Below are 13,598 nucleotides of genomic sequence, written 5' to 3'. Positions count from 1 at the left end.
GAAGTTGACTTTGTAATAGTTGTAGAAATAAAGTAGTAGTAGTATGCATACTTATGCTGATTTGTTTTTGTATTATAATGCTTGTGTAATCTTAACCTGTAACACTGATACAGTCTATTCAGGTTTGACTGGTGAATAACATAGCTATGGTAATAATTCCAGACTTTAACCCTAAGTCACAACATCTAATGTTTTATTGCAAAACTTCAAGCAATCTATTATGATAAAATGGCTTACCTAAATCTCATGACAAACAAATCAATTCTTTCGTATTAATAAACTGTAACTGCTTACCATGAAGCATTCTTTGCGAAAAATTAACATTGAGCCCCAAATGTTATAACATTGAATGGTGCTTTCAAAATCTGTGACAGACATTATCTGTGTCATTCCAGGGGGCAGTGTAGAGAATCATTATACTTTGCTCTGCCAGAGACAGAGCTTGAAACAAAATTTATCTCTATGTCATGATTTAATGCTTTTGATTGTATCATTTTACTTCTTTATTTTAATTTAATTTCTTTTTTTAAGAAAAAGTGAAGAATGATAAGTCTTCTTCTTTCCACTGTTATTGTTCTGACCACCATGCTTTATGTTCTGTAATCTTACTTGAATAATAATGAATACAAGTTTAACTATGTTTTTATTCTCTAGTAATATGATTGATCCTTTTTACTACTATTGTATAAAGATTGTGTAAATGGTTCAACACCATCAGCATGCTATCGTTATGAAGTTTCATTTCTACAAGTCAATCCTGTAGTTAAATATTTTTTACAAAGTACAATTATCACCGTTATTTTCATGCAAATCATTTCATTGGATTGAAACTAAACTTTAAGACGGTCTTGTGTCACCAAACTTTTCTGCTCTCCAACAATGACTTCTGGGTCCAATGGATCATTTATAAGAAGATAATAGCTATTTAATCCATCAACAGGGTTAGACATAGCAGAAGAACTTGAATATAGTTCATTAATTCTGAAAGTTAGGTTTTCAAGACTTTAGTATGCTATCAATGTGGTGCAACCTTGTGTCACAATCTTTTTACTTCTAATACCAAAACCTGTTTAAAAAATCCCCATTGGTTGAAACAAAGCCAATGTTGCAAATGCTTTTTTTCTAGTAAACATCTTCTGTCTGGATTTTGGAGCATCCAACATACTTCAAAATACTGGAAGGATGGTCGGAGTCATAGTGATAGCTCAGAGTGGGATATGAATAGTAACTGCATTTGTAATGGTGTGTTGCGGAATGTTGTCAGGATTTTATAAGATGGACTTGTGGCTTTCAATTAGGATACTAGTGTGGATCTGGACATGATGAACATTCCAATCTGTGTGGAAATAGTCTGGATTGGTCTGATGTGTAGTATCAAATCTGGAGAAAGATGGGTATTGTGTGTTAAATGTAAGTTTACTGATTTCAGTAAGGTTGAGCAAGGAGCAGAGGAAGCCACCATGACCCAATATAGACCACAACTGGGTGAGGATCCATGCGCAGAGAACAAGCCATGCTGCTGGAATCCTAAACTGCACTTCTTGTTCTTGCAAAAGTAGAAGTCACACGCGGAAAGAAAAATAGCTTAAATGTTGTTCATAAATGAAACTGTCTCGTATATTGACATGTTTAATATAGAACTTAATCGCAGCAATTAAAAGCACTTTGGAAGAAAAGGGAACAGTACTAAGCACAGTGAAGTACAACAAAGTAACACTGCAGTCAACAATGACTACCTCACGCAGTACTGTCAGTTAAGTAACTTGGCTGTAGCCAAAAACAATTGCCTACTGGTTGTATCCTTCAGGTGTCTACCAACTTCTACTGATTCAGGATGAAGGAGCAGAGTGGCCAACTTGTAGCTGATCACTCCCCGTTGGAACCAGGATCTCTACTGTAGTTTGCCTCGCAAGATTTGGGGAAGCATTAATGGTATCAGGGATTGTATCTGTGTCATATCATGTGAAAGCAGGGTCAAGGACACCCTATGAAATTTTGAAGGGAGAGGGGGCTGGACCTGGTGGTATGGAGTATTTTTGTATTTTAGAAGATGAATGATGGCTTGTAAATAGCCACAAGGAAGTTCCAGTTCTGAATGTTAAAAACATACATAATACCGACTTTTAAATAATTTTCTTGAAAGAGAAACACTTGGCTGTACAATGCTTTCTCCTTTCCCTAGGAGTGGGAGGGGAAGGGGCGGGGGGGAGTTGGGAAGAACTTGAACCGAGGTATGGGCAGGGGTGCAGATTTCATGGCAATTGAGGATGTCAATAAAAATGATGCCACTACTGTTCTGCTGTTTCTCAGACTGGCTGGTTAGAGTGCATGTAGATAGTTGCAAGGATTAAAGTGTGTTCTGGAAAAAAGTTAGTGAAGATGAGGTGCTCAGTTGGATTATTTGGAAGGGGTAGGTGGGTAGAAGAAAGAGTCATTTCAAAGACGACAATAATAACTCTGTAGAGGCTTTGTGATTGTCAATACAGCGTAAGGTGTAAGGAAAACACGTATGGAATGATGTGATTGGAGGAAGGCATTGCTAAGGAGGAGTTGCCTACACGGATTTCTTCTTTTCTGAGGTTATGAGTAAGGAAGCGTTATTTAAGTGGACGGAATATTTTGGTACAGGATACTATACATCTGCTGCACCATTTCAGTGTGTTAGATGCTAGAGGTTATGTTTGAATGAGTACAGTATTTAGATCGTAAAAGAAGTGGGCTTGACTTTCTCATAGGTGACGTGTGTATTGAGATGGAAGATGTGCAGGCACCAAGAGTTTTTGTTGTAGGAACTGATAGTTTCAAAAGAGTTAATATTTCAGAGTACTAAGGTGACAAAACGGATGATATCTTCAATGGTGGGTAGCTGACACAGACAGTTATGGTATTTAGTAGCTTACCAACAGTTTGTATGGGGTCAGTGAGACCTGGATTTTGTGAGGGGGTGGTTATTGCTGTTGTTGCTTCTTTCAAACAATCGGCTAGTCTCCTAGCCTGCCAATCAGGAAATTTAATCATAAATTGTCAAGTGATATGTTGATGTTGTATACTACACTGAAATGCCAAAGAAACTGGTATAGGAATGCATATTCGAATACAGGGATATGTTAACAGGCAGAATATGGCACTGTGATTGGCAACTACTATATAAGACAAGAAGTGTGCGGCACAGTTGTTAAATCAGTTACTGCTGTTACAATGGCAGGCTATCAAGATTTAAGTGAGTTTGAACGCAATATTATAGTCGGCACATGAGTGCAGAATATCTGAGGTACTGATATGGTGCGGACTTTCCCCTATGACCATTTTACAAGTGTAACATGAATATCATGAATCCGGTAAAACATCAAATCTCTGAAATCGCTGAGGCTGGAAAAAGATCATCCAAGAATGGGACCAATGACAACTGAAGAGAATTGTTCAACATGACCGAAGTGCAAGCCTTCTGCAAATTGCTGCAGATTTCATTGCTGGGCCATCAACAAGTGTCAGCATGCGAACCATTCAATGAAACATCATTGATATGTGCTTTTGGAGCTGGACACCCACTTGTGTATCCTTGATGTCTGCATGACAGAAAGCTTTATGCTTTGCCTAGCCCCAACTACACCGACATTGGACTGTTAATGACAGGAAACATGTTGCCTTGTCAGACGAATCTTGTTTTAAATTGTATGGAGCAGATGGACATATACAAGTGTGGAGACAACCTCACGAGTCCATGGACCTGCATGTCAGCAGGGGACTGTCCAAGCTAGTGGAGGCTCTGTAATGGTGTGGGGTGTGTGCATTTGGGGTGATGTTGGACCACTGATACGCCTAGATACGACTCTGACTGGTGACGTATGTAAGCATCCTGTCTGATCACCTGCATCCATTCATGTCCATTGTGCATTCCGACGGACTTGGGCAATTCCAGCAGGACAATGCGACACCCTATACGTCCACATTTGCTACAGAGTGGCTCCAGGAACACTCTTCTGAGTTACAACACTTCTGCTGGCCACCAAACTCCCCAGACGTGAACATTATTTAGCATATCTGGGATCTCTTGTAGCGTGCTGTTCAGAAGCGATCTCCACCCCCTCTTACTCTAACGGGTTTATGGGCAGCCCTGCAGAGTTCATGGTGTAAGTTCCTTCCAGCATTACTTCAGCCATTAGTCGAGCCCATGCCACCTCGAATTACGGCACTTCTGCGTGCTCGCGGGGCCCCATACGATATTTGGCAGGTGTACCAGTTTCTTTGGCTCTTCAGTGTATATGTAGAAAGATTATTGATGCGGACTGCTTCAAATTCCTTTGTTAAAGAGGTCGTGTTGGGGACGATGACGTGGCGTGGAGCTGGAAATATCTATTAAATGATGTAGTCTACCCAAAAAGACTGATCCCCTCCACGGATACTAATCGGAAAAATTATGTGTTACCACATGTGCGGAGTTACGAATGCAAGATCTCACTGAATCGATCATTGCAATTAAATTGAAAAAAAATTGCATGCAAAGTGATGATATTTCCGTTAAAACGATTCTTTTTTTAAAATAAATTTCAGTTGTATTCAAAGGATAATTTTTCACTCGAATGACGTGAAATCACGGATAACTCATTACGCTGCACGGTTGCCCCACGGCCGTGGTTGCCCACATCTGAAAGCGCTCGTGCAAAGAACTCTGAGTGTATTAACATCCTAGAGTTGGCGATCGTGTCAAAACAAGTGATGACGTTTGTTCTGATGTGAGCGTAAACAACTTTCTTGTTGATGTGCAAATGTCAGAGGAATACATGTAAGCTATGTTGGATATGACAGTGGATGTCCAGAAGAGTTGTAATCGTATGTTAAGTGAAATACTGTAATTTTGCCCTTCGTGGTATTGCAACGCTGTTGTAACGAATGAAATCGGTGATTACGATAAAGTATCTACGATGGCCTGTTTTCTATTGAACGGTTGCAAAACAACTGTAAAGATCCCGTATGTTGAGCAGACAGAGAATTACACTGTTTACCACATTAATATCAAAGTAGGGGACATTGAGTGGAAAGTTCAACACAGATACAACGATTTTGTGGAATTGCATGAAAAGCTTGTTACTGACAACGGGGTAGCGAAGGACATTTTGCCACCGAAGAAAGTAATTGGGAATAGAGACCCAGCTTTTATAGAAAAGAGGAGAGATGGCCTAGAGAAGTACTTGACAACAGTTATTCATTTTCTACAGAAAGCAATGCCCAGGGAACTTGCGTTGTTTCTTGATTTTCATCTTTATGACATTTTATTTCTTCTCCAGAACATGGCCTTACAGTTTTTCATTGAAGGAGACACATTACTGCAGAATTCGAGGCATTACACCTTCTCACCTTTACAGGTAAAAAAATAATGCAACACTCCATTTATTTGAATATAAAGCAGAGGTTTACGAAAATATAAGTTGCGTAATTTAAAGATGGGGAAAATAGATAGAAATTGCATTTTTAAGAGCTGCAGTGCCGAAACCTCTCAATACTACTGTCTACTAAGCATTGAATCTGTCTGTTGCTTGCTATAAATCAAATAACCTCATTGTGACGATTAACCCCAAGTATGCTCAAACAGTTCATTTTTGTGTGTTCTCGCCAACTTTACTAATAAAAACCTGGACAACAATTATTTTTGACAAAGACACATTCTTTTTAGCACTACAGTGGCAAAAATGCCGATAATTTTGCATAAAACTGTAACATACGTCCAGGTTTTTCCATTGTTTGTCATAGCGCACCTATGATACATTACAGGTATCTCTTCATACATGTACAAAATTTACAAATTGGAGTTGGATTGGACAGGAGTGATGCACAGGAAATCAGCTGTGGACTTTACACTGCAACCGTCCCAACTTGAACCTTTAGCAATTAAGGAACTACGGAAAACTGATGACTGGATGGATGGACTTAGTTTGGAATCCCATTCCTTTAAAAGAAGAGTCCAGTGCATAATACTGAGCCATCTGACATGGCATTGTTTTTGGAAAAAAAAAAAAACAGCAAATGATGTCACATATATTAAAAGACTACAAACAGCCTTCATCATGCACAAGATTTATTTTCCTGGAACACCTTAACTTTATTCTATTGTGCTTCCGAACATATACACATGAACTCCAGAAAACAATACTTAAGTAATAACACTTTACTACTTTTCTTATATGAGATCCATTTTGTTGTGTTAATGCATATGCAGTTGCATCTGGAAAACACACACACACACACACACACACACACACACACACACACACACAGCGATGTATCTTGATAAGCCGACACATTCACTTAAACTGAGTAAACATTTCTGACGTAGAAATATTTTTGTTTATGGAAGTTGAGTGCGAGCAAGAGCAAGGTAGTGGCAGAGGAGGTGAGTTTGACACCCACACTGCGTAACATCATACTAGAAGGAGGGCAGATTGAATGTGTGAAAAGTTTTAGTTTTCTGGGTATTGTCATATCAAGTCATGGAAGTGCCAAACTAGAAATTTTAAACAGAGTAGCAAAAGAATCCATATTCTTTCACCAAGTATGAAACTGAATCTGGGACAAGGGACAAGGGAGTCCCTACAAGAGCTAAACAGACCACATATAAAATCTATCTCCTGCCAATGTCATATAGTGTGGAGGCCTGTATAATTAATAAGAGAGAATAGGGTCAAATACAAGTATGTGAAATGAAGTTTGTTAGATCGGCTCTACGTAAAACCAGGAGAGACGCGTCGGGAATAAGTATGTAGGGAGAGAGTTGCACCTGACCGCGACCATGGAGGAAAGACTGAATGCTGTGAGACTGAAGTGTTTAGGTCATGTGAAGCAAAGGCATCTAACTCAAACCTAACGTCAGTATTTGGAGAGGGAGGTACCAGGAAAAAGATCAATTGGGTGGCCTAGGAAGAGGTGGGCAGACAAAGGTCTCAAAAGGAGGGAAGTAACGTGAAATGCAGTGGACAGAGGAAAGCTATTCCAGGACAGAAATCAGTGGAGGCTTATTGTTCAAAAAGTTCTTGCCTAGCACATTGGACGAAATCCTGATGATGATGACGACGACATTAACAAACCACATCTCCAAGAGTATAGAAAGAATGGAAAGCATGAAAAAAATTACAAAAAATATTAAAAGGTTTTTAACATTGCTGTAAAACTTTTTTCCTCCTTCAACCTCTTGATGTATGCTGACAATGCATTATAAAATATGACATTGTGTGGCTCATATGCCATGGGTTTTAGTAGTTCTTGCTTGCTCTGCGTAAGGGGATGCAGTTGTGTGCCGTGTAGTTATGATAGTTGCTGTGATTTTGTAGATCATCTAGTTTAGATCTGATCATCAATATATATTTGTTTACGTATAGAAATATCTGGTGTGCCCTTGTAGAGCTGTGTTACATGACTCAAATAGCACTATCGTGTTATGTATAAATTTTGTTGAAGCAACTATTAGTTTTATCCCAGAATACTACTGTATAATATACGATGGACTGGAAGTACTCAAACTGTACGGCTTTGCATATCATGAAATGATTGCCATGGCAAAATCTGCTGAATTGGGTATATGGAAAAGTTTCATTACTTGGTCTTAAAATTTATAATTTGATCTCTAACAGTTTTGTAGATTGTATGTTTCTTGTTTCTGTGCCCCCAACACCCCATCATCAGTTTAAGATACTGATATTAATTCATTTTCCATAGAATACAATTTTTTTCCCTAGCATTTTCAACTTATTGCTAGTGTGCTGTGAATGTGTGGACTTGATCAGTAAATATACACATGAAAGATCCTTTGCACTGCACACTATAATCCAGGTCATCTGTGAAGTGCATGATCATAGCTGCCACGTCTGAAGTCTATAGGTAATTTATGTATTGGGATACATGAGAGGGCCTACCACACTACCTTTTGGTGCACCTACTTTGGCTTCCTTTACTTCAAATGCCAGTCTGCCTTTAAATTAAATCAGTTGATGTTAGTCCACAATACGTGCTTTTGTGGCTATGATTTGAACCACATTACTTTTCTACCCATCAAATACTTCCACTTTGTCTAAAAGAATTGTTACTAACAGAATCAAAAACTTCAGAAAGATATGAGGTGATCCCTACAGTACTTTTGTTATTTTCTGGGTTTCAAATTATTAAATCTGTATAAGACACAATTACTGTCTTTGTGCTTCTACTTGTTTGAAAGCCATGTTTTCTACTATTGAGTAATTTGTGACTGTTTATGTTTTGGTGACTTCCTGTTTAATTAATCTCTTAAAGAAGACTTCGAAGCATGATGAGAGGAATCAGTAGTTTTCAACCGAGTACCTGTTGGTGCTCTTGAATAATGCTATAACTTTTGAAATATGTAGTCTCTGAGGAAACAGTACATCCGTAAACTGTACATTAGCTATGTGTACCAAAGGTTTTTCTAACCTGTAAAGCAAATTTGGTTCTGAGTGACAGCAGCACTACTTTTAAGCCTGGTGACGTTTTACATTTGCACATGTGCTGCTTCCTGTACACTACCTGGAACTACCGCCAAACTACAAACTGGTCTTGAATTTATCTGTGCTATCAACATACTCACTGTGGCCTATTATAATTAGCAGGTTGTCTACATTCTGACCCTTCCAGTAATAAAGATGACATCTATGATGGTTTTTTGCAGCCTCATGCAAATGTAGAGTTCCAATATGATTTACGTTCAGTGCTAAGTTTCTTTGTTTCATTCTTGGCAGTTTGTTATCTGTGAAACATGGTGATAGTTCGAAAATCTGCTCCAATCAACAAATTTTGTGGGTGGTTTTTGCCTATTTAATCTTGAACTATACATCACACCAAGGAAAGTAAACCTGAAGATTGTCTTGAACACAATAGTTCTTTATAGTGTGTTGGACTATTTAAGTGGGTGTACTATTGTTATCCTCTATAATGAGAAGCCACTTACACAGACAGTGAAAATGGAAATACTGTTTAACTTTGTAACCTGCCTCATATGTAATCACTTGGAAGGGGCATTGATCACTGTGGCTAACCACATGTTTTTCTCAGTTTACCACCCAGGGGCGGTAATTCTCTCAACTAATCAATTAACTGTTGCCTAAAGTTTCACTAGAATGCTTGAGAATCACAGTGCAGTACTTTTGCCATGTGTTTACAACACAAGCAGATATTTGATGTGTTATTTGTGTTGTTCATGGAAGTGTCATGCATTTCTCTCTGTAGCTCTTCTTCATACAGCTGTTTTTGGAAGTATTTGTTTATATTTATGTGTTGACCTTCCATAAATCTACACGACATTACTTTTTATTCAAATAGAATTTTCTGTACAACACTGGTGATTTCCGTGCGGTTAGTGACGCTAACAATCGCCCTTCTTCTCCATCTAGAATGTCTCGCCAAAACGAATAACAGAGGAAGAGTGTTATCCAATTTTATTTGATGAAATTCTTTCTAGTAACAGCAGTGTTGACAGTGACAAAAATAATGACAAAAATACAACATTCACCTTTGGGTCAATCCATATGAAGTGGTGCAGTGATGGTTGCTTGACCATTCTTAAATAGTTTCATTTTTTTTTATATTTGGTTGCCCTATATTTGAGAAGTTCAAAACAGTTTTATAAAATAATTTATCTTGCACCTTTACTGGATGGCGGCCATTTTTATTTGTAGGCTCATGACAATTTGTCAGTCTGCAGACATTGTCGAAAATTTGAATATCTCTGCACTGTGTTAAGTTACAACATTGCAATTGACATGATTGTTTTTAGAAAAGCGCCCTCTACAACATTGTCTGCTACGCAAAATACCCTTAATTCACAAATAACCAGTCAAAATGACCTCCAAAGTTTGGTATCCAAATCTTCAAAAATCCACTTTTTAGGCCAAAAAATAACAAACAAGGAGTGATTTATGGGAGTCTATTTTTTTCCTATAGTTAGATATCATACACTACTAGCCTCATTTAGAGCAAGAACACTTACAAATGTTTCCTTAATTTTTTATAAATTTATGAAATTTGAAAATTTTCATTTTTTCTAAAGTTTGGGGTTAGTTATCTCAGGTGGGATTGAAAAATATGATTTTTGCACAGTTTGTACACCTATATGACAGCAACATGCTGTAAAAATTTCAACATTGATATCTGACTGTGAACAAAAATATGAATTTTTGGAAGTGAGGAGACAATGCGCATTACTCTAGAACTGATCTTATGGCTATTGCCTATTCATGTGAGATATTGGCAACATTACTGAAATTAACATTTATATTATTATGAAATACTCAAAATAAATATTTTCAATTAACATCCTTCGAGATGCGACTGTTCCTAAACCTGGTGGTGAATGTTAAGAACACATTTCTTCAGACAGCTTCTGTGATAAATATTAAGACCTCCGGTTGCTGTGGTAAGTTCAAGCACTGAAAGTTTCCTTAAAACATTTTTTATTGGTATCCAAACTTTGTCACTAGTAGATTTCTTGAATGATGTTCTTGGGGCAGCAGGGTAGTAAAAATGCACAAAAACGTCATTGTTTTCAAAACATATTCTTTCAACCTCTGCAAACCACCTCTGTGCATCATACACATGCCACTATGTCATTCAACATTAAAGACAGAAATGTAATTTTACTGACACAATGATCCTCATAAATTTCCGTTTCTGGTGTTACATAGCATCAAACTAAGTTTTCTGCAATGCCAAGGAGTTTGTGGAAACACCATGTTCCTTTTATTGCTAAACAGTTTTCAAGTGTTTTGAAGAGGTGTTATCATATGCAAAACCACTTCTTCTTTCTTGATCAGAAATTTTATAATTTTTATTCAGTAAATGGGTAAAAGTGACTGGAATGAGGATTTTCTGGTAGGTTGGTCATGCCCTGTTACCTTGTAAGGTGAGTCATCTTCAGATGTAGAAGTAACTTTGGGTGTACAACAGGGAAGTGTGTTGGGACTTTTTCTGTTCATGTTGTATATTAGTGACCTTGCTGACAGTATTAATAGTAACCTCAGACAATTTGCAGATGATGCAGTTATCTGTAATGAAGTACGGTCTGAAAGAAGCTGCATAAATATTCAGTTAGAAGTTGATAATATTTCAAAGTGGTGGAAACATTGACAACATGCCTTAAATGTTCAGAAATGTAAAATTGTGCACCTCACAAAATGAAAAAAAAAAAAACAACCATGGTATCCTATGACATAATATCAACGTGTCATAGTTGGAATTGGCCAACTCATACCTGGGTGTAATACTCTGTAGGAATATGAACTGGAATGATCAAATAGGCTCAGGCATGGTAAAAGCATTTGTATGACATAACCTAGAATGTTACTAAAGTGTGTAGGACCAACAGGAGATATTGAACATATACAGAGAAGGCCAGTATGTAAGGTCACAGGTTTGCTTGATCAATGGGAGAGAGTTACAGCGAAGCTGAAGAAAGTGAACTGGCAGACGCTTGAGACATAAATGATCGTGAGAAAGCCTATGTACAAAGTATCAAGAACCTGCTGTAAATAATGACTCAGGAATATACTGCAACCCGCACTTATTGCTCCCATGGGGGTCTTGAAGCCAAGGTTAGGTTAATTACAGCATGCACAAATGCATTTACACAATAATTTTTTGTTCAGTCCATACATGAATGGAAGAAGCACTCGCAGCTGGTACATGCACTTCACATTGGTTTGCAGAGTATAGATGTAGATTTAGAAGTGATTCCAATATATGTGATTGTGTCTGGTCGCAGACCATTTCTTCATGCATGGGGATGGTCTGTTTGACTGATACAGTCAGCGCTTCAACCAAAAGAATGACATAAGCCATTGTGCCAAATTATGAGTTTTGAAAAGACTGTTCCTAGGTATAAAACATTACTAATGTAAAGAGTTGAGACTTCTACCAGCTCAAACTTAGGGAATACACTGGGAAAGAAAAGTTTCCAATTAACCTGTCTGTACTCAAACGATTCCTTTTCACACATTAGTTTTCCTATATTCTTTTAAGTTTGACAGTTTTGTATTCTATTTCAGGGGTTATTGTCATTCCTTTCATAGCCATATGATTGATGTGTTTCAAAGGTGTTTTTGAACTTATGCTTTCTGCTCCTGTGAATTGAATACTTCCTGTTGGTATTCTTTTTCTCTATTTTTAGTGATTGATATATCAGAACTGCTCTCAAACGTCTTCCTTTCTCTATGTTTCTGTAAGAGGTTTTGGTTTTTTTGTATTCCATATTACATGCTTTATAATGCTACTTTTACTGCTTGTGAATCGTTGCTATATTAGTGAGTATATAAAACAATTATGTTTTAATTTACAAGTATATCTGTACTCCACAAATAATCATATTGTATTCGATAGATGGTATCTGTACTCCACAAATAATCATATTGTATTCGATAGACGATACTTTGCATAATACTAAAATTTCCTTTCTTCCATGTTCTGGTCACAAATGGCGTGTTTCAAGAATGACTATCAGAATGTCTATACATCAGCTCAAATTTCTCCAGTTTTAGTGTTGTCGTATTCTCACTAGATATGTGTAGGATAGTTGGAGCACGTGAGGCAATACTAACCCTATGACTTATCTTAGAAAGGAGATTAAGGAAAGGAAAACCTACATTTCTACCATTTGTAGACTTAGAGAAAGCTTTTGACAATGTTGACTGGAATACTCTCTTTCAAACTCTGAAGGTGGCAGGGGTAAAATACAGGGAGCGAAAGGCTATTTACAATTTGTACAGAAACCAGATGACAGTTATAAGAGTCGAGGGACATGAAACGGAAGCAGTGGTTGGGAAGGGAGTGAGACAGGGTTGTAGCCTCTCCCCGATGCTATTCAATTTGTATATTGAGCAAGCAGTAAAGGAAACAAAAGAAAATTTTGGAGTAGGCATTAAAATCCATGGAGAAGAAATAAAAACTTTGAGGTTCGCCGATGACATTGTAATTCTGTCAGAGACAGCAAAGGACTTGCAACAGCAGTTGAACGGAATGGACAGTGTCTTGAAAGGAGGGTATAAGATGAACATCAACAAAAGCAAAATGAGGATAATGGAATGTAGTCGAATTAAGTCGGGTGATGCTGAGGGAATTAGATTAGGAAATGAGACACTTAAAGTAGTAAAGGAGTTTTGCTATTTGGGGAGCAAAATAACTGATGATGGTTGAAGTAGAGATGATATAAAATGTAGACTGGCAATGGCAAGGACAGCGGTTCTGAAGAAGAGAAATTTGTTTACATCGAGTATAGATTTAAGTGTCAGGAAGTCGTTTCTGAAAGTATTTGTATGGAGTGTAGCCATGTATGGAAGTGAAACATGGACGATAAATAGTTTAGACAAGAAGAGAATAGAAGCTTTCGAAATGTGGTGCTACAGAAGAATGCTGAAGATTAGATGGGTAGATCACATAACTAATGAGGAGGTATTGAATAGAATTGGGGAGAAGAGGAGCTTGTGGCACAACTTGACTAGAAGAAGGGATCAGTTGGTAGGACATGTTCCGAGACATCGAGGGATCACCAGTTTAGTATTGGAGAGCAGCGTGGAGGGTAAAAATCGTAGAGGGACACCAAGAGATGAATA

General features: G+C 37.7%; 1 protein-coding gene across 1 annotated transcript in view; it reads left to right on the top strand.

The window, feature by feature from the left end:
• Positions 1-4,703: 4,703 nt before the first annotated feature.
• The window catches only part of LOC124621945 (nischarin), a 72,265-nt gene continuing 63,370 nt past the window's right edge, over positions 4,704-13,598 (top strand). Inside the window, exon 1 of the mRNA XM_047147459.1 lies at positions 4,704-5,363. Coding sequence (XP_047003415.1) covers positions 4,923-5,363 — 441 coding nt within the window. The 5' untranslated portion in view covers positions 4,704-4,922. The remainder of the gene's footprint in view (positions 5,364-13,598) is intronic.

The sequence above is a fragment of the Schistocerca americana genome, chromosome 7, assembly GCF_021461395.2.
Source record: "Schistocerca americana isolate TAMUIC-IGC-003095 chromosome 7, iqSchAmer2.1, whole genome shotgun sequence".
Lineage (NCBI taxonomy): Eukaryota > Metazoa > Arthropoda > Insecta > Orthoptera > Acrididae > Schistocerca > Schistocerca americana.
Note: the sequence above shows the minus strand (reverse complement) of the source record. Positions and strands in the feature narration are given on the sequence as shown.